Source organism: Mastacembelus armatus, chromosome 17 (genome assembly GCF_900324485.2).
Source record: "Mastacembelus armatus chromosome 17, fMasArm1.2, whole genome shotgun sequence".
In the NCBI taxonomy this organism is placed as follows: domain Eukaryota; kingdom Metazoa; phylum Chordata; class Actinopteri; order Synbranchiformes; family Mastacembelidae; genus Mastacembelus; species Mastacembelus armatus.
The window spans coordinates 7,208,804-7,231,161 of NC_046649.1; the positions used below are offsets into that span (position 1 = coordinate 7,208,804).

The 22,358-nt window shown below is 38.5% G+C and overlaps 1 protein-coding gene across 1 annotated transcript; it reads left to right on the plus strand.

Annotated features, from left to right (window-relative positions):
• The first annotated feature begins 8,544 nt into the window (after window positions 1-8,544).
• Window positions 8,545-22,271, plus strand: LOC113134911 (putative leucine-rich repeat-containing protein DDB_G0290503). Its single transcript, XM_026314501.2, has 49 exons — window positions 8,545-8,608; window positions 8,716-8,796; window positions 8,903-8,971; window positions 9,091-9,174; window positions 10,054-10,140; window positions 10,260-10,355; window positions 10,558-10,623; window positions 10,733-10,822; window positions 10,936-11,022; window positions 11,120-11,209; window positions 11,312-11,401; window positions 11,510-11,596; window positions 11,714-11,776; window positions 11,892-11,954; window positions 12,045-12,113; window positions 12,279-12,362; window positions 12,452-12,538; window positions 12,977-13,060; window positions 13,155-13,220; window positions 13,316-13,405; window positions 13,566-13,655; window positions 13,735-13,824; window positions 14,188-14,250; window positions 14,337-14,405; window positions 14,518-14,601; window positions 14,786-14,872; window positions 15,668-15,751; window positions 15,848-15,916; window positions 16,020-16,109; window positions 16,251-16,340; window positions 16,431-16,520; window positions 16,607-16,669; window positions 16,767-16,829; window positions 17,476-17,544; window positions 18,042-18,125; window positions 18,301-18,387; window positions 18,523-18,606; window positions 18,738-18,806; window positions 18,917-19,006; window positions 19,096-19,185; window positions 19,291-19,380; window positions 19,473-19,562; window positions 19,648-19,722; window positions 19,969-20,031; window positions 20,435-20,497; window positions 20,604-20,750; window positions 20,884-21,030; window positions 21,148-21,195; window positions 21,718-22,271. Exons 3-49 carry the CDS (start codon window positions 8,929-8,931, stop codon window positions 22,269-22,271), a joined length of 4,308 nt encoding a protein of 1,435 aa, XP_026170286.1. The 5' UTR covers window positions 8,545-8,608; window positions 8,716-8,796; window positions 8,903-8,928.
• Window positions 22,272-22,358: the final 87 nt, after the last annotated feature.

A 22,358-nucleotide genomic window follows, 5' to 3' on the forward strand; every position in this document is an offset into this window, starting at 1 on the left:
GTGAAAGTGGACATGAGGGCAGAGAGAGCCTTGTGATTGTGGAGTTTCTCTATAGATAATTTCTCTAAACATATAAGTTGGTTTCATGCTCCCAAAGAACAGGAATCTTGTAATAGGTGTTATGCAGAAAGGTTTCTGTGAAAAAGTGATTATGTTCTGTGGGAGGGCACACAGCCTTCTAAAAGTGATGGTGGTACAGTTTTTTGTTTGGTTTTTTTTGCATATGACTTTATCACGATCAGTAAAGGTAGAAAATTCTGTTTTAGCTGTTATAATCACTTTTGGGCAATGAAAATACTATTTATAATATTTTACTGGTCATACTGGGTTTTTACAGATTCCTATACTGGTGCAAAGGTAGTAGATGGTAGATAATCTTTAAAATATTAAACACGGGATGGAAGTAAATGTGAGACAGAAACCCAGTTTCCTGCATCAACATATCTGTGAGAAACACTTCTTAGTAAGGAGAATATTGTATTTTACTATTTCAAATGTAACAGGCCATATTGAGAATGCACAGCCAATGCATATGCACAGAGACAAGCTTTACATAATTGAATGCACTTTCAATATGGTTAAATGTTTGGCTTGTGAAACTGGCTGTGTAATAGCACACAGCGTACTTACATCGTATGTGTTTTATTAACTGAGTAAAACAGTACAACAGAAACAATTTGAGATCTGCAACAGTCAAATGCTGCATATAGTCACCTCAGCACAGCCTGTTTGGGATCTACATCCAGGAGCTGCACCTGAAGAATGTGCACTGAACCAGTGGTTTTAAAGCTTTTTTGAAGCATGGCACGTTTTTTTCATTTAAAAACTTTTGCAGCACACCACCAACCAAAAGGTGTCAGTATATTTCTTCAGTTTATTTATACTCAGTGTGAAACCTGGGCTTGTTTAGATGGACACAAAGCTGATATCCTGGCAGGAATTGAATAAAGACATACATGAAGCTCTTATTCATCACCTCTGTCTCTCTCTGTTTTTAGTTTTTATAGCGGGGATCTGAACACTGCCTGAAAGAGAAAGAGAATACATGGTATTTTGTGTGTGCGTGCGTGTGTGTCTGTGTGCACCTCTGTGCTTGTGGACCAGTCATCTCTCATCAGCTGTTCAGTACCATCCCAACAGTTAAGCATGGTGATGGCAGCATCAGGCTGTGGGTCTGTTTTTCAGCAGCAGGAACTGGGAGCCTGGTCGGGGTTGAGGGAAAGCTGAATGGAGCAAAGTCAAGAGGTATCCTCAATGAAAACCTGTTCTCCAGCTCTCAGGACCTCAGACTGGGCTGAGGGTTCACTGTCCTAAATGACAACGACCTTTAAGCACACAGCCAAGACAGTGGCTTAGGGACAACTCTGTGAATGTCCTAGAGTGGCCCAGCCAGAGACTTGAACCCTGTCCAACTTCTCTGGAGAGACCTGAAAATGGCGTCCAGTGCTGGGCCCCATCCAGTCTGACCGAGCTTGAGAGGATTTGGACACAGAGTTCTTTCTGAATCAGACCCTGTCTCCTAAAAATGACCTTCCTATACAACTAAACTGCATTCTCATGTACGTTTTGATACGAAACCTAATTTGTCTTTGATTAGGTTTGTTAGCAACGTGTTGAATGCGTTCACATTTAACATATCTGACGTTTATGTTCACTCATTGAGCGCAAACTGTTTTTCCATTTTAATTTAAAAAGGAGGAACAAGAGATGATCACAGATCATCTGGAGTTTAGTTCAGTTGTTTATCATTTAAAAGATATTTATGCTCTATGTGGCTAAAAACGTGACACAGGAATAATGTCTGTAAACCAACCCGACCTCATATAATTTGATTTGATGAATTTGACATAGTCACGAAATGTAATTGATTGTTTCGTGCACGCAGACATTATTTTTCCACTTTTCTCGTGACAGCAATCACGACTTTTAAAACAATTTATTTCGATCACAATTGTCGTTGGTGCCTCCTCCACATATTTCCCCTGTTAATCAGCAACCAGGACTCGTCAGCCCAAGAATTGTAATGAGATTTTATCCTTGTTTTGATTTCCTTATTCTAATGGCCTGTTATTTGGTTGTTCTTATAGTTATATTTACTACGTGTCTGGTAATCGCGATTCTGTTTCTAATTTCTGTTGTTATTTCGTATTTATGTTTTTTATATATTCTTCAAAAGTATATTTCTCGTGGGTTTGACGGATCAAATTTAGCAGGAAGTATGTGAACTACACCTCCCAGGAGAGTTGTCAGCAGTTACCATGGTGATGGCGCCAGGACGACGAGGCCTTATTTCCTCCAAACGACTGTCCCAGTAAGTTGGTGGCTAATATTAGCCTGCTACATGATTAGCTTAAACGTTTTTCTTTACATGACCTGCATGGTTTGCTCTGGGGGACACTTATAATCGCCATTATGTGAAATGTGGGGATCTGAACACTGCCTGAAAGAGAAAGAAAATACAGTACATGGTATTTTGTGTGTGTGTGTGTGTGTGCGCGCGCGTGTGTGTGCACCTCTGTGCTTGTGCACCTGTAAAAATAAGCAAAGTAAATAAATACAATCAAAATGTTTAATGCTTAATCAAATCTTTCCTGGAAATTAAATTGGTAAATACATCGGCCAAGCAGGAAATGTTTATTTTTATTATTTGTTTATTTATTTTTAATGTGAGGAAACCGGAGCACCCGGAGTAAACTCATGAGACACTTGTTCCATATTTGGCGCTCCTGAATCAGGAGGGCACTGGCCAACATTCATTTATTGCTCTGTAGCACATCTCTGGGCTTAGCTAGTACTGAGTAACATATTTGGACATAATGTACTTGAAATCGAAAGATACTTTGTTACGAGTGCTTTCTTTAAGCTCAGTGACACTTGGCTTGGTCTTAATCAACTTAAAACATGACAGAGGATGATTGTTTTCATCAGTACCATCCTCATCTTTAGGCTCAGCATTGACCACATCTTGATATTGAGATATGATAGACGTCACATGTTCATATGGTGTCTCATCAGTTATTTCTTGTAGCTCAGTGTCACCTTCGTTAACAGGTGGATGTGGCTCGAATTGAGCCAGATGATCTGTGAGCGGGGCCGTACTGCGATATTTGGACCTAAACCGGTGCCTGGATGAAAAGGCTGTCTGAGAGGGGTTGAGAGGGGTCTGTGGTGGGTGTGGCTTGGATTGGGTCTCAATATTCATCATCTCTTCAACTTTTGATATGATGTTCATCGTGTATGTATATGGTGTCTCATTAAGTCTGGCTTTCAGCTCATTGTCATATTCTTGTAGAATGGTCTGATGTGACGGTAACTTCCATTCAGTCTGATCTGTGTGCTGGTCCTTTTCAGAGATGGGTGGAAATGGTGGAATTTCTTTAGCCTTCTGGGTCAGAATACTGGGTAGAGGTTCATACCTGGACCTAAACTGGTCCCTGGTTGATGATGCTGTCCGAGGAGAACGTTGTTTAATCTCAGTGGCACCTTTGTCGAGAGGGATCTGAGGAGGCTTTGGCTTCCATCGACTCTGATTATCTGTGAACTTGTCCTTACTTAAAATAGGGGGTAATGGCAAACACATTGATTTAGAGCTCTTTGTTCCTGGCCGAATGTCTGGTGAACATGGTGGCTTCCATCGACGATACGATCTCGCAAAAAAATCATCATCGCCAACAATTGGAAATGGTGATGAGGACGGTGATGAGAGACGTGATGTTGACGGCTTCATCATGTGATCCTGGTCCTGGTCCTGCCTCTGCTCCTGCCTCTGCTCCTTCATGTCGCTGTGTGTTTCCATCGTCACTTCGCTGCGAACAAACGTGTGTGTGTGTGTGTGTGTGTGAGACTGAGGCTCCTAATATAGAGAGCGGCGATGACGTCATTCTAGCGTCCAAGATGAAAGTCAAGTTTGTGTTTAAATAAAGATCAAGGTTCTTCCAGTATGTAGGAATACATGGAGAATGAATCAACTAATGATAAAGTCAACATTTAAACACACATTGTTTATTTTATTGTATTTTTAAAACGAAGCAAAATCAGTCAATAAATGATAAATACTCCTGCCACAACCTTTTACTGTAACAGAAGGCAACATTCACATCACACACACATAATGTTTATTGCTCATCTTGTCTCTATGGTAAGGTGTTGTGGCAAAAACCCTTGGGTGAGCAATGAAGAGGGTGCAGACAGACTGTATGAGTCTGTATGAGCAGACCTGTTGGAGGGAAGCGGCACAGTTTTGAGCCTCCCCACCATCTGGAGTTGGAAGGAGAGTTGCAGGATTCAAAACAGAACGTTTCACTGTGATGTTAGGCATGTCAAGAAGAACAGTGTTGTATCTTAGCCACCTAGCAGTGGACAGGTTCGAGGATTTCTGTTCTAACAGGATCCGTGAAACTGCATGTGGAACTAAAAGAGTGAGATCAGAATATCCCACAATGTCATGTGATGCTCCAACTGCCTTTTCTGCTGCTGCTACAGCCCGAAGACGGCGAGGGAGACCAGCAGCAACAGGATCCAGTTGAGATGAGTTTTCCACTATGCTGCTGTAAAAGTACAGCATGGTGGTGGTTTTCTCAGTCCATCTTGTCTGCTGACAGATGTCATACAACAGTTTTTCTCACCAGCAGTCTGCACAAAAGGCTGAGTGGGATCAGGAAGGCCAAGTGTTGGAGCAGTTTGCAAAGCCAGCTTCATGTCTGTAAATGCTTTCTCTGCCTCAGGTGTCCAGGTAACAGTGTCATGTGTCAGTTTTCAGTTTTCCATGAATCAGTGAGCTCAGTGGAGCTTCGATAACAGCATAATTAGGAATGAAATCCCTGCAATAGGAGCACATGCCCCAAAATGCTATCATCTGCTTCTTTGTTTGAGGTTTGGGAAGATTTTGAATTACTGTCACTATTTTGGGGGGGCAGAGACTTCCCCTCTACAGTAATCACATGACCAAGGAAAATCACTTCACGCTGCACAAACAAGTTTACACAAAGCTGTACAACATCATTCACTACTTGTAGATCTTGTACAAAACACCATTCAGAAGGCTTATCTGCATCTCTGACCTTTTCCACTGGAAAAAGGGGAGTGCAACAAGGACTGTTATCACATGGCACAATGATACCTGCTTGCTTGGTCTGAATGAAGACTTTGGTGTTATCATGACTGGTTCACAGTTCTTCATAAGGCCTACATCATATTTATGTTTTGCCCAGACTGTATCCAGCACTGTCTGCAGTGCAGGAGTTGAAGCAAACTCAGTATCAGACATTGGTTTGTGACAAGATGTGTGTCTGTGAGATTCAGGTACCAAAGCATCTGTGTGTGTGGTGTGCACAACAGAAGTATAAGAGTTTCTGTAAGCTTTCACTGAAAATGAATACATCACATCAAGATCTGTATCAACAGTTCTCCAATCATATACAGATAAACAGCATGTAACAAAAGGGCCCATGTCTCTCCACTCATCAGGTTTAGATTTGGATAGAGAGATGTGTGGAACTGAGCTAGAAGCTTCTGTTTTCTCTATCGCTCTGGGTGAAACGTTTCAACCTAGAAAACTAGAAGTCCAGTTGCCGTGACTCAGCTTCTAGGTAACATCACCTGGAAGACTGAGAATCTTCACAGATTTAAGATTGTAACCCAATCTTAAATCTTAAATCTTAATATCTGAGAGATTAATACCCTTTTTTCAAAGTGTACTTTTTGGAAAAAATGCATTTTAAAAAACAACTCTTGTCTTTTAAAAAGAAAATGCTTTAATTTGAAAATTATTTTCATATGGCATATCATACATAACTGTTGACAGTGTGACAGTTGCCTTTATTTCAGGGGAAACAGGCTCAGGTACAGTGGAGACACTCTTAGGGAACAAACACAGTCTTTAATTTCACCCCTCGGCGTCAAACTAAACTTAACACTCAGCATACGAACTAAATACGATGATCCCTCACTGGCCCGGGTGAAAACCATATTAACAACATTCCTCCAACATAGAACAATAGAACAGAGGGAATATAAATACATTAGAACACAGGACTAATCGAAAACAGGTGACACCAATCTACACTAATTAACATGCTACATGGATCTACTCAGGTGACACAGGAAATCAGAACTCAAAATAAAAGTCCATAACCGGAAACACAAATGCCAAACCTGCAGTCAGAGTTTAAAATTTGCATCATAAATCCCTGTAAGACCCAAATATAGAATAAAATGAGCAGGTAGAGTGAGTTGTGGCCAGATGACCGGACCTATAAACGCCTCTTTTAACCAATAGTATTGTGAGGACAACCAACAGGATCCAATAACTATGTTAATGTGGTCTTGAGAAAAAAAAAAATTGCAGGGCTTGGTTTAGAATTGTTAAAAGTGATGTTGTAATTCTGCAACAGTGGGCTCTAGAGGGTTTTAACCTAGACTGCTCTCCTCAGTTGCTGGTTTACTTGGCTGACTGTGTTCATGTGCCATGATGCAGTCCTGGTACTGTAAACGACCACAGTTCATCTGGTTGTTTCAGACCAGGGGAACTCGTTTAACTCTCCACCTATTTTTGCAAATGTATTGACATGTGAAAGTCTAGAGCTCAAATATAGGACAACATCGTTTACTGATGCATTTTCATGAAAAATATCATATTATGTTCTTAGCAATAGGGTAATAAGAGAGCATTATAAAAAAGTATTACTAAACCTGTTTACTCATCATGTGATTTCAAATTTGTAAACTTCCAGTTACTGGCATTCCCTAATGAAAAAACACCTGGAAAAAAAGTCACTCTGATCAGTAACTCAGTGTAAATAGATATGTTTGCCAATTTCAAAAGTGTTCCCGTAAAGTTCATTTGACAAAGTTCATGCAATATAGTGTACAGATTGCCAAACTAGTAGAGAAGCACAAGGATACATTTTTAAGGACATTTTTTCTCTACCCACATGCATACCACTGTTAAAGGCCTTTAAATATTTATTTTAATCAGTAACTTGGTGCAAATAGTTGTATTTGTTACTTTGAACCTTTCACTTTTCAGAATTCACCAACACAACTTAAGGGCTTGTCACTCAAAATTTTGGGTTGAATGTGCAACACACTAAGCAGTAATTAAACTCATATTGAAGTTTTTCTGCTTATGATATATTCCATCCATCCATCATCTATACCTGCTTATTCCTTAACCAGGGTCACAGGGATCTGCTGGAGCCTATCCCAGCTCTCTTTGGGTGAAACGCAGGGGTCCACCCTGGACAGGTCACCAGTCCATCACAGGGCCTGGTGTTATATTAATATCTTAAATTTACTTTATGTAACTAGATCAGTTCTGCACAGCTGCTGTTGTCTTCCTGTAACATTGTAGCATTTTTAAGAAAATGCAGTGTAACTATTTGCACTGAAGATTGCAAAAAATAGGCATCTGTAGCAAGATAATGAACTGTTTATAATTGGATTTTTTTTTATTTTATTTTATTTTTTTAAATTTGTAGTATTGCAAAATCTCTAATCTCCCAACTGTTGTGTTTTGTATCAGATATCTAATTATTAAACCTGGAGGCACGTTGACCTTTATTGATTTTGCTTGCTCTTTGATCTTAGCACGATATTTGATAAATTAATGTGTCTGCAATATTCTGAGCCCACATTTTGTAATCATTTTCCTCGATCTAGTGCATATAATTGGGCAGGTCAACTTGTCATACACACCTTTTCATAAGAATCATCAATGGTTTACTTTACCATTTTTGGAAATTGACACTGCACCACGGTGTATAAAAAGCACCAGGACTGTTAATAGAGGGCAGTTTACAGGCAGGGCAATGGCTGGAGGTTCTCACTTCATTTGGGTTCCCCTACTTCTCTCCTGTGTTTTTCAAACTTCTGACAATAGACATGGTAAGGGGAAGTATTTCAACTTAATAACACTTAATTAGTAAGCAGTAAATGGGAATATTTTAAAGTCTGAAAGTTACATGCATTTGTTAATGGTGATTTCTTTCAATGTTTTCTCAGTCCATAAGGATGTGATTCTGTCAAACAGTCCTATGCGAAATCTAGAGCTAGACCACATCATTTCTAAGATCCCGGTCAGTCCCCAAACCTATGACTTGACGAATGAGATAAACACATTCATTTACCAGTTTGGACAGTCATAATAGTACATAAAGAAGTCATTTTAAAAATTCTTTTACCTCAGATAAACCTACCAGAAGGAATTGATCCTAGGAATATAAATGTAACGGTATGTGATGAATGCTTTTCAAAGTTATGCATATCTACTCTGGTTTGTTATTATGCTAACTCATCAAGAGTTACTTTTTTTTTCTTGTGTACTTTATGGTATTTCAAGTAATTAAATATGTTCTTTTTTTCCCTTACAGTCAGTTACTATCAAAACCTGTACTGGTGAGTGGTTCTTATACTGATATAGTACCAAAGACATATGGTGCATACAGGGCTGACATAAATCATACATAAGTTATGATACCGACACAATGTGACACCGTATTTTATATTGTATTTTTTCTGACTAAACATTTAACCTTGGCAGGTGTTGAGGAAGAGCTGAGTTCGTTGAACAACCAGCTTCAGCAGACAACGCTGCGCAACAGACAGCTTGGTGAGTATTCGTCCTTTTAGGACTCAAGGTAAAGTATGGCATTACTGGAGACTGGTGGTCTAGCTGTGATACTGTTGCTCTAATACACCTTGTACTCTTTCTGACAGACGCTGAAGCCACTGTGTTGAGGAGCAATGTCAGACTGCTGAAATTGCAGCTTTCTACATGCAGTTTAACAGCCTCAGCTAGTACTGACTAAGCTTTTCATTAACTCCACTCTATGGAAAGGATTTGGCACATTTAGAGATGATACAAATAAACAAATATTAAAATGCATCTTTCATTTTTTGACAGGTTATCAAACTGTGGTGCAAAACAAAATGACACAGCTGCTACAAACACTTGATAGTGACACATTACTGAGTAAGTTTACCTGACATGGACTAAAACACACATATTTTTGTTTTTTTATTGTGTGGTACAGCTCACTGGTTTCCTGGATTGCATTTCATTGTGGTAATGCAGAGACTTTTATGTTCTAGTTCTGAAATTCATTCAACTTACCAGCGAGATGAAGACATTACAGAGGAAGATCAAACTTGGAACTAATGCTACTGAACATTCAGGTGAAAACAGAGCTGATTTTTTCCACTTTACTTTACATTTCCTGGGAAAGTCTTTGGGTGTATTCACACCTGAGCAGTTTGTTCCGAAACAGGGAGCGTTTGACCCCAAATATCGGTTCGTTTGGGCAGATGTGAATAAAACAAGAAGGACTGGTCTCGGCCCAGTTCTATTCGGGCCCTGTAGCAGTTCGTTTGCAGCGTGAACATAATGGACACAGCGACTGGGACAAGACTCATAACTGTGGTTCACCTCTAGCAGAGGGGGTAGTAATGCACCTGGCTACCAACCAAAACAAAAGAAGAAGAAATATTTTTTTTGTTTTTGTTTTTGTTTGTTTGTTTGTTTTGTTGGTTTAGCTAACACTGGTACATTAGCCAGACAAACATGCTGCTGATGCTACGTGTTTGTTTTTCCCTGGTAAACAACCTGTTATTATTATTATTATTATCATTATTGTTTATATGGCCGGTTGTCCAACAACCTATGGTGCATTGCCGCCACCTCCTGAAATGGATTCCGGGTAAACTTTTCCTCCTTCCGGGTAAGATTCCCGACCAATGAGAGAACAGCTGGTTTGCACATGACATTTGTTTACTGTGACTGTGACCCTGTGAACACAACCAACCCAAAAGATGCAACAATGCAACAATGGATCTTTCTAGCCCCCTGATTCAGAACAAAGCAAACGAGCCACAGGTGTGAATATAGCCTTAATTTAGGACTAAAATCGTCTGTGGCTGTCACTGCAATAAATTTCAATATCTCTTTAATCTATTCTTGACGTTGGCTTCAACTGATATTTTTTAAAGCGAGTAGTTTTTAAGCATCAGCTAAATGTCTTTGAATTAAAATGTTTTTTCTAAATTTCTGTTTTGTAGAGTTACAGAGTAAGCTGCAAGAGACGATTAGTGAACACAATGCACAGAAGCAACAAATTCAAAGAAGCCTCACAAACGCAACACTCAGTAAGGATATGTTTTAAAATGACCAAGACTTTTCTGAAAGCTGAGCACATGAAAATCCTAAGCTTTCTCTGTAAGTGTATGCAATAGTCAGTGGTTGTGAAATACTTGTGTGTGTTTAGTTCTTCAGATCATCTCACTGCAAAATGAGATCTGGGATTTAGAACAAGAATCAAGAAAAGGACAAAGTAGTCTTCAGCCAGGCAGGAGCATTCTGGGTAAACTGCTGGGAGCTTGAGTGTATTTACACACCACATCTAATGATCCATTTTTCCTATTACAAACTTGGAGAAAAAGACTGAATTCATGCATCAACGATATGTTATTTCTATCTGTTTTTCTGTTTAGTGTTTGTAGGAATCCTTATTTGAGCGTTTTATTTCTGTTCCATTTTCTGCTTCATCACTTTCACTTCATCAGCTCTCCAAGAACAACTGAATAAGAAGCTCAGTGAGCTGCGAGGCAAAGGAGACGTCACCTCAGCTAGTCAGTACACTTCTCCATGTCTTTACTTTAATATGTCCATTGAAATGAACAATATAAAAAAAATCTGTGTCTAACATTTTCTGACACACATTCTCTGCTGCTCTTCCAGTGCTGGAGCTGATTTCTGTGAACAGTAACCTTGCAGCATTACAGACGCTCATAAACATCCAAATTGAAAAATCCAAAACTGATGCCATTGGTAAGTTCCTTATTGTCGTGTTGAGATATATTGTTGATCCTGATTTATTTGACCTACAGTTTTGAAAAGATACACAAACATTCATTCATTCATTTTTGTTTCTTTTTTATCAGATCATCAGAGGCAGTGGAAGATAAAGACTGAGCTTCTTAAAAAGAAGATTTTACAGCTAAATCGTGATGAGAACAACATGGAACTTGGTAAGTGTGCAAATAAAAAAAAAAAAAACTAGTGTGTTTTTTAAACTTGTGTGTTTTCTGCAGCATTAATTTGATATACTATTTCTTGTTTCTCCAGCCAAAGAAATTTTGGTTTTACAGTCTGAGGTTGAGCATTTTAGACAGTTAATGTCAAATGCCAAAAAATTTGTTGACTCTCAACTCACAGGTGACTGGCCTAACATTTTACTCAAATTTTTAAATTGAAAGTCACACTTATGCTTGTCTGATGTGTATCAAATTATTATACTTGTTTTGTTTTTCATCGTAGAGCTAAGAGGTAGTTTTGACATAGAGAAGAAAAGGCAGGAAAATTTGCAGAAACAACTAGAGGCAACAGAGTATGCCCAGGCACAAACGAGTAAGTACAAGTATGAAAAAGAGGCAGATTCACTTTGGAAAACATTTCATCTCCAAAAGTTCAAATCTAAACATTGGAGTCTTTTTTTTTTTTCTTCACTTTAACCAGTCAAGAAAATCATCAGTGTAATGGAAGAGCTGAGAGAGCTGCAGAATGATGAGCAATACCAGACAACTTCAACAAGTCAAGCCACCAGTGAGTCCTTCTCTAGCCATTTTCTTAAGTTAATGCAGAAAACACTTAGTATAACTGTAATACATTACTTAGTATAACTTTAAATGTATTAAAGTTACTTACTTAATACATTTACAGCTCTTCAGGCAATGCTTCAGGCCAAAGAAAGAGGATATGCAAAAGCTCAAGCTGAAATAAAGGGTGAGTTCTTTTGATCCCCATCTAGTATTCTAAGGTTTTTTGTAATAGGAAAGGTTTCATAGGATATTTTCAGACAAGAGCTTTGATAACCTGACTTTCTCTTTGCAAATGACAGAGTTGCAGAGGAAACTCCAATTAAAGAGTGAAGAATGTTCTGGATTTGAGAAAACATATGAGCGTAAGTTGCACAATAAATCAGATTCAAGTAAATTCTCTGATGATTTTGTTTTAGCTTAACTTCTTTATTTCATGTGTTTGTTTCTATCAGAAGTAAAGACTGAATTTGATCAGATGGTTGGAGAGCTCAACAGAACAGGAGACTCTAACACAGCACTCAGTGAGCCCTCACATGAAAGCTGAAATCTCTCTGTTATAAATGAGTGGTTTCTTGTGTTCTTGTGTTGCGTAGTGTCTCTGCAACTCAGTAACTAACCTAGCATCCTATTGTTGATTTAAAGCTGTGAACTTGGAAACAGTGATATTTGCTCTTTTTGTGGGTCAGTTCTAAGTGTGATAAACCTTCACGGTGAGCTGACGACTCTGAGGGATCTGATCTCTACAACAAAAGACCCAGACAGGATCTCAGGTGAGCAACATTAAATCACTGTAATTATCTGTGGTCTTTAAGGCCATTGTCTCAACTCAGTTTCTCTGTATCTGCTTGTCACCTCATAGATCTACACAGGAAACTGGAAGAGAAACAAATGGAATTAAACTCCAAGACCTCAGACATTGAGAGACTGATTACCAACCCCCAAATAAGTGAGCTTATGGAGTTGGTCCACTGTGACAATCTGGACCTTGGGTTTAATGTCCTGTAGCTTAATCATAAATCATCCTTCTCGTATAGAAAATGGTTGTTATGTGATCCTGCTCTCTAACAGCGTTATTAGTTGTTGCTAATGCTAATTAAACACAAATTCAGAGAGCCAATTGAATGAAAGCTCTAGCACAGATTTGCTCCAATACTTTCACAGTCCTAAATCTAACCTGGAGTCTTCTACCTGCTGTAAACCAGGGTCAAAGGGCAGAGGAAAGGAATCCTAAACCTTTTGGCAGTTTCTGAAATATGGACCATATGCAGGTTAAACTGATCAGTGACAGAGTAGGATGTGTGAGATGGGCTCAAATTGTCGTAGTGGCAACCTGTCAGGAAAATCATTATTATAAACAAACTCATTGCATGTTTGTGTGTTTTAGTTTTAACAGTCATTGAGCTACAAAGTGAAATCTGGGACCTTCAGAAAAATGCAGCCAATGGAACCACAAGTAACCGTCTAAAAGGTCAGTATGTTTTTTTCTGTCATTTAACAGTTCAGGGTTAAATAATTTGATAATCCAGTCAGAGGTGATAAAATCTAATTTACTTTTTTCCCAGAGCTGCAAACGAGAGCGGATGGTCTTATTACTGAAATAGACAAGGGAGACAAGAACACAAAACTGAGTGAGTCTGAAATAAATGTGAGAAATTCTTTGCACCTTTATTACAGGATCTTTGGGAGTAAAATGCATTTTTGTTTCCTGTCTGTTGTGCGTCAGTGATGCAAATCCTGACATTGCAGAGTCAGGTGGAGCATCTGCAGACGCAGTTGTCAGACCTCAAGGTGTTAGATATCTCTCAGGTAACACGTGAGTATCTACTCCTTCTTCACAATACCACTACAGTCAGATGGGTTACAGCAAGATGCAACTATCAGCAGAATATGACAGCAGACAGAGAAGGTTTTGTTGTGTTTTATTTTTCTACAGACAAAAATGTGCTGTTGTCTAACTTTCTGATCTGTCCCAGAGCTCAGAGATGATCTTTCATCTAAGAGGATAAAAATGCAGAAATATGTCAGCGAGCTCAATGAGAAGAATCAGACAAATGCCAGGTTAAGTAAGTAATAAGGGAAAATGACGTCTGCATTTATTGACCTAAATATCTACGTACATAATATAATATCTATGTTCCTCAGTTCTGGCACTCACCAATCTGCATAACCAACTCAGGAAAATTGAAGTAGAACATCAGAACAAGAACACAGCATCTTCTTTAACAATTACTGGTAAGTATCTGATTTTCATCTGGTCACTGAATAAACTTTAGTTCTTTGATAACCTCGAGTAGAAACTGACTTTTTCTAGCGTTGAGGGAACAGTTGAGGGCAAGAAGTGCAGAACACTCTCAGGCTGAGATCAAGTGTAAGTTGCCAGGTCTTTACCTCCACAGGTGTTGCTGCAAAAAGGCCTTGACTAATGCTACCATGTTTTAAACCAGCCCTCAAGGCTCTGCTTCAGGCCAGGGAAAGGGAACATGTCACTGCTGAGGCTGAGGTCCACGGCGAGTTGATTTTATAAGATGATGAAATAAGGAAAATTGTTCTGAAGGGTGATGTTTGACGATGTTGCTTTCTCTTTGTATTCAACAGAGTTGCAGAAGAAACTGCAAATAATGAGCGCAAAATGTTCTGGACTTAAGGAAAGACACGAGCGTGAGTTGGAAACTTTAACTTGAGGAGCTGATTGTTTGTATTTTAGTTTCAGCTCTGAATTTGGATTATGTGTCTGTTTCTTTCAGAGGTAAAAACTGACTTTGAACAGAAAATTGCACAACTGAACAGAAGTGGAGACTCCAAAGCAGCACTCAGTGAGTAAAATCTCTTCATTTTACTACACCAAGTCTTGTTTGTTGACTTTGTCATTGTTTGTTTCAGAATTACAGACTAGGCAGTGATGTTTGCTCTGTTTTTCTGGGTCAGTTCTGACTGTGATAAACCTGCATGATGAGCTGACGACTCTGAGGGATCTGATCTCCACAACAAAAGACCCAGACAGGATCTTGGGTGAATAACAGTCGACGTTTACATGTAAAATGAGATCATTTTTTTCGTCTCCAAGGCTCAGAGATGTTTTAGTGGTTGAGCTATGTTAAATGAACATGGAAGAGTTTACTCTACCACCATTTAGATGTGGCTTGAATCATGAGACAGAGAACAAAATGATTTCCTTTTGTTTGCATCCTCAAAGATCTGCAGAGGCAACTGAAAGAGAAAGAAGCAGAACTGAACTCCAGGACTACAGACATTGAGAGACGGATTACCAACCCTAAAATAAGTAAGAAAACTGTCCTTATTAAGGCACTGTTGATATTTATGGGTCTAACATTACAACTGTCAGAATTGTCACCTCAGTGATCAAGTTTGCTTCTAAGTTTGATACTGCTGTACAGGGAATAAAGAAATTGAAATTCATTTAGTTGCTTCTTGTGATGGTGTTGCTATAGCAACCATGCTACAATTATCAATCAGTTTCATGACAGATGCATTAGTTACTTTTGCCTAGATTACGTGTTAAAACCTCCAGGTCTCTGCAGTCTTATAGTTTCTCTATGTCCTTTACTTCTTTAGTTTTTTACAAAACACTGAACTATTTTAAAGACCGTGGCTTTATAATTTATGTGACTAGGCAGCAAACACTTCTCTTTGGCACTGCAATAATAATGGACTCTACTGATCTGAAAACCATGGGTGACAAATCATATTGGGCGGCACAATAGCAAGCAGTTGGCTGGAGCTTTCCAAAACCTTGTAATAATCTCTATAAGACATGATGCAGTGGTGGCCTAAAGCTCCGAGAAATGAGCTTGTGAGGTTGCCAGTTCAATTCCTAGAGAGGCATGGAATAAATGGAAAAGCAGCACTAAACTCAACTTTTGGTGTTTTCTTATGACCTCAAATTAATCTTTTTGTATTAGCCAAATGTCTCTTATCGACAGAAAGCCCAGTGTTATTTGTTAAGAAAATTGTGGAGTAATAAAGTAAATAGACATTTATCCTTTAATTTAGAGGAACACGTAGATAGATTTCTCATGCAGTGAATCCATTCAAAATCAATGCTTATTTGTTTCAGTTTTACAAATCATTGAGCTGCAGAATGAAATATGGGATGTTCAGAAAAAGGCTGCCAATGGGACCACAAGTAATCATGTAAAAGGTTAGTGTATTTCAAATGCCGAAGACTGAATTCAAAGTGACATTATTTAAAAAGTTAAGTCACAAATGAGAAATATGAGCTGGCTTTTTTTCCCAGAGTTGCAAAGTAGAGTGGATGGACTCATCAGTGAAATAGACCACACAGGAGATGTAAACACAAAACTGAGTGAGTGTCAAATAATCATGAGTAGAAAGGCTCGCAGTGCACAGGTTGTTTGGGATCCTATTACTGAATGAAACTATATTTTTGACTCTTGTTTGTGCATTAGTGCTGAAAATCATGACACTACAGAATCAGGTGGAGCAGCTGCAGAAACAGCTGTCAGCCCAGCAGATGTTACAAACTGATCAGGTAACCAGTAAGTATCACCAATTAAATTTCACAAATCCCAAGCGAGTAATGCATGATCTGAAGCTAAAGTTGTCTATAATATTGTCGATACTGTGTCCAGAAATTCTGTATTTAACTAATACGTATGTATCTAACTTACTTGCTTCAGAGCTCACAAATGATCTTACAACCAAGAAGAATGAGCTGCAGAAATATACCACTGAACTGAAAGAGAAGAATCAGGCAAATGGCAAATTGAGTAAGAACAGAGAAATCATGGTCTCTACATCGATAATCAAAGCAGTGGTCTGAAATGTCCTTTAATTTCTGTTCTTCGTGTGCTCCTCAGTTCTGACAATAACTGATCTGAACAACCAACTCAGAAACCGAGAAGCAGAAAAGCAAAATGAACGCCAAACAACATCTTCTACAATAACTGGTGAGTGTATTTTCACCTTTGACATGACTGCAAACATGTAGTGGATGTTACTCCCTTTGACCTGAAGCATACCTTACTTTTTCTAGAGCTGAGAGACCAACTCAAGATAAAAGCAGAGGAACACACTCGTGATCAGGTTGAGATCACAGGTCAGTTCAGTTCTAGCATATGTACCATATATATCTGCGACAAGAAAGAAAATTGAAGCTTAAGAGTGGATATGAATTTATGTGATTTCTGTACTAGCTCTGCAGAATAAACTGAATCAGATGGAGGCACGCTGTTCCAGTTTTGAGCAGAAAATTAAAGGTGAGTATAGTGTCTATTGATTTCTCATAGTCCCAACAGGCCAGAAACGTCTGAAAAATTGTGGACAGTTGTGCCTCTATTATGAGAAACAGGTTCACTGTCCAAGTTAATGTAATTGTTGTTAAAAGTATGAGTGCCCTTTTAATATTCCTAAGTTGTTGTAGCCTACAGAGAGGATATGATGTATAGACATAGATATGTAATGACAATAATGATGAACCAGCTTTGCTTCAGTGTTGTGCCAAGCACATCTTGAGCCTGAATTCACCTCCAGCTCTATAGGGTGGAGGGAAAAGCAGAGAGAATATCCCTGAAAACATTTTAACAAAAGAAGTACCAGTTTAGATGGTTTTGTGACACGTATGGCAGTATCATCTGCATATAGTGCAATGAATAGGATATGTTATGAAGAGTAATTGTTCAGTAATTGTCTTGGCACAACCCTGCCAAGACCTGAATACTCAAAGTCTTGCTGAGCATAAAGAATAAAGAATCCTACATCTCGGAAGAAAATAGTTCGCACTCCTTCGACAACCTTATCTAAGGCATTTAAACGTTTTCTTTGAGTCCAGTCAACAAACTGCATTTATCTTAACAAATTGTTCTCTGTGTGTGGTCATCAGCTGTTATAAATGTGTTCTTGTAGATCTGCAGAATGACCTGGACATGAAAATGAAGGAACTGTTGTCCAAATCTGATAATGTTACTTCACTTGGTGAGTGGTGGTGATGTGTTAATTTTTTAATTTTGCTCAGTCAATCACCAAATATTATCCCCCTGCCCACGCATGAGTGAGTCGATGGCCACAGTACGCTGTATTTTACACAGGCTGTGCTTTGGGTACAACTAAAGTCTGGAGGATTTTCTTCAAGACATCTCACATTTTGTCTGTTTATACTTTCGTGGCTTTATACTAAAAATGTATGACAGCCAAGACTTAGTGAGCTCAGCAAAGATGAGGACCACAGGATTTAAAGAAATTTAAACAATACATTGGGAACTAAGACGAGGGCAACATAATGGGTGAATCTGTAGGGGTTAAATCAATGGTGATTATAACCTGCCAAGATGAAAGACATCAGGTTAGTTGACTTTGGCCATCTCTACCTGACGGCAACCTGCAAAGAGAAAAAACCAGAAGAGGGCACGAGTTAAATACAGTTGAATATTCTGGACTGTTGTTTTAACTGTTTATAATTCTGGTTCTTTCAGCTCTTCATGTCTCTACATTAACTCTGCAGCTGGAGGAGTTACAGAGACAACAACAAAACACTGAATCTGAAACCAAGATAAAAGGTCAGGGTCATTCAGTGTCAGCTCAATGTAGTACATTTATGGGTGCACAAAACTTTGTGTCGTAGACCGTATACAGTATATAATGGCTGCTGTGCAACCACTGAACAGTGATCCTATTTGGGCTTGAAAAGCAGGGGCATACAAGCTAAAACATGTTTTTCTCTTTCCTGTGCAGAGCTTCAGAAAATAATAGATGAAAAGAGTGAGGAGCTGGCTAAAAGAACAGAGGAGCTGAAAACAAAAAGTGGGCAAGCACAAAGATGTAAGCAAAACTATTTTTGTTTGCATCAACCACCCAATGAAATGATCAAAGTCACTGAATGAAACTGCGTGTATGTTTAAATTGGAAAATGATACATGTTTAAATAGGAATATTAACATTGAACCCTTCTTTCAGTTCTGCAGATTATCACAATACAAAAAGAGATTGACAAATATGTGAATGTGGCAGAAAATGACACAAATTACAGTAAGATTGAAGGTGAGTAAGAGACATGTATCTTGACTGTGTGTACTAATTAATCCAAACCAATAACTTCTAGACTGAATTAATAAAATAATAAAATTCATGTGTCTCATATGAAATGATTGATTACTACATCTCATTTCCAGGTCTCCACGATTATTTGAATACTTTGATTGAAGGAATTGAAGATGAAAACAATGAAAATATCAAACTGAGTGAGTTATTATTTAAATGTCAAAATAGCAGTAACATGAAATGGTCTTGTCAGTGATAATCACAATCTTATACCCATTAAAGTTATCTAACTCGTCCTTTCTTCTATTAGCCTTTCAGATGTTGGCTCAACAAGAGGAAATAGCAAGATTGAATAAGCTAGAAGAGAGTCAGAAAAAAACGTATTCAGAGAAAATGAACGGTAGGAAGCAGTAGGTGTTCTTCGGAATTGTTGTGAATACTTTTTCAAAACATCTTAAGGAAGTAAACATTTTGTTTTAATTCGTGAAGAACTCCAAAATGAACTGGAGAATGTCAGAAATCGGATCAGAGAAAAGACCCTGGTGCTGGAGTCAAGTGAAACGAGGATTACTGATCTGTGTAAGTATTTTTCTGAGCCTTAGTGGGAATAAAAATCAGGTTAGGTGGAAAACTATAAATTAGCTTGCAGAATATTAATGTTAACCTGCTGTGATGCCTTTGTAGCGTCTCAAATTATGGAACTTCATCAGAAAATCAAACCACTGGAAGATGAAATAGCATATCTCAAAGAAACAAATGCTGAGAACCAAGCAGGTGAATTTCATTGCAAAATGCCATAAACTGATGCATGCACAAATTCTGGTTTCATGTGTTTTTTATTTCATTGATCTCTAAAACTCTTTCAGACCTTCAAAAGAGATTGAGCTTGACAGAGAGGCAACTGAAAGACAGTGAAAATCGACTCAGGACAGCAGATGAAAATAATTTTAAGTCAAGTAAAAACATTTCTTTTTTGCTCACATTTGATGTCATGTTGTGTTTTTCGGGCATAAACTAACATTGTGACTTTGTCTCTGCTAGTCATGGAGATTGGTGATCTCAGGGCACAGCTGAAAAAGCTTCAGAAAACTCCATCCCATGAAAAGAATATAGACGGTTTGTCAGCTTGTTGCTTTTCTACTGTTGTGTCTCTTCTGTCATCCAGCAGTTATTTCTTAGTGTGTTTGCTAGAACAGATGTTCTAAATATTCCCAAGACTAACATGTAAAGCTCTGTTTTCTGAAAAAAAAAAAAAACATGTTGCAAGAACATGCAATTACAATTGCGAGAACATGCTTTGTTCTAAATAGGAACTATTTGTTTTGTTCAAGTTGTGGTTATTTTTCATCTTCTTTCTATTAGATTTGAAACAGAAAGTTCAAACGCTACAAAACGAGAACAAAAAACTCACAAGCACAAACAATGGTGAGTACTGTACATTGTGGTGTTCTAAAGAAATAATGCGACTTTTTTGGGAAATACTTATTGTGAAGAAACAGCTGAGCACATAACCTATTATAAAACTACAACATGTCACATGTACACACTGTTTCTTGTACAGATGAAACTAAACTGGTCTGTTAATTAGTGAGCTTTAGCGAACTGACAGGTGGATTCTATCACTTTTGGCTTAGAGTCAGGCTATCTGTTCGCCACACACTAGTATTCTGACATTTAAGTTTAATCGATAAATCAAAACAGTGTCAATGTGTTCATCCATCTCTTTGCAAAAAAGAGAAATGAAAACTCCTTTAAACCTTGTCCTTGGCACTTAGTCTTATGTTAACTGTTGTTTGAAACATCTGCTTTTCACCTCTGCCTCCGTCAGACTTAAAGCAAGAAGTAAGAGACCTGAAAAAGTGCTGCAGTGATAGCAGCACCAACTGCGAAGGTGAAATCCTCAATATGATCTTTTTGACCACTCTGCACATATGTCTTTCCCTGAGGTCCAGTGAGTTGTTTCATGTAGCGATTAAACTGAAATCTTCATCAAACAGACTTACAAAGACAACTGCATCAGAGCCAGGAGGATGTGGATCACCTTCAGCAGCAGCTGCGAGAGAAGCTTGCCGACGTCATACAGCTGAGTGGGGAGTTGGAAGAAAAGATGAGTGAGACTAACAAACTGCAGAATGAATACAGCAGTAGGTTCCACCTCCCTACTTGTACATAAAATAAGTAGTTTTCATCTGCATATAACAGAGGAAAGGAAATAGCACCCAGAGTAATGTTGACATCCTGTGCACATGAGATTGATGTTGCTTTTTCATTGAATAGACTTAGAGAAACAACTGCAGCAGACCCAGGACATTGCTGATAACCTACAGAGGCAGATGCAGGAAAAAGATACCATGATCAACCAGCTGCAGCAGCAGCTAGAAAAACAATTGATGGACCATAACAAACTGCAGGAAGACTATACCAGTATGTACAACCCTGTAAAAATGCTCATATACACAGGTGGATGGGTAACAGTTGCTCTTTTGATTCTTGATGATTTTACCAAATCCCCATACTCAATGTGTGCTTTTCTCTCTTCAGATCTTCAAAACCAACTGGGTGAAGTGGAAGAAAATACCATCTATGCCAGTGAGTCACACACACGGCTTCATTTTATTTGTTAGCCTGCAGATTCTTTGATGTTTCTTTATACTTGAGCAATTAAAATTTTACATAACAAATGGTCAGACTGCATAAATGTAATGACAAACACACACTCTACACAAACGTTACACATTTTTACACCAGTTTACTCATTATGACCATTCAACTCAGCCTTTGAAAAATTGTGAAATGTATAATGAAAGGCTGCAGTAGAAATGAAGTTTGAGTTTTTAGAGCTTTACCATGAAGAGAGGGTCTGCTCAAAGATGCAGTGCAGATGCTGCTTTGTGGTAAATGCAGGATCCAGTGTTTTTAGAGCTTAACACGTACTAAACACTAAAAGTCAGGATGTTTCAGCTTGTGCTGCTTCACTTCACCTTTCATGATTTGATTGTTCAACTTTATGGGAGTTGTGCACTAAATCTATTGAGTACTGCTTTAAATTTTCTAATGTCAATTTCTTTTTTAAATTCTCATATTAAGACTCCATCTACTTTCTTTCTACAGCTAAAGCCACCTTGGATCCAGACACAGCACACCCAAGATTAACTCTGTCTGCAGATAACACTGAGATCTTCACTAGTGGGCAAATACATAATGTCCCTGACAATCCGGGCCGGTTTGATGTGGTTCTCGCTGTTCTTGGTGCAACTGGCTTCTCGAGTGGCAAACATTACTGGGAGGTGTCTGTAGCCGGGAAGCTTTGTTACCACCTTGGGATGTCTAGTAAATCTGCTCCAAGAAAGGGATCAATAATATTCAATCCAGCAAATGGTTTCTGGACTATTGTCCTGAACAAACAAGGTCAGTACAAAGCACTGGACAAGAGACCTGTTACAATTCCAGTTCAGGTAAAACCTCTTGCACTGGGTATTCTGCTGGACTACAAAAATGGAGTGATCTCTTTTTACGACAGTGGTACCAGAGCTCATTTGTACTCATTTAGAGGTGAGAGGTTTACAGAACAAATATATCCATTTATTAATGTTTGTACAGAGGATACTGAAAGTCAGACCCCAGTAGTTTTGCTTCCTCCTGGATCAGTCGACTGGATCAAATAGAGAACTGTTCATGTTATAGGTTGTCCGATCTCATTAAGATAGAAAACTATCCCTATGAATGCAGAGTAGTTGTTACACAAGTTTGTG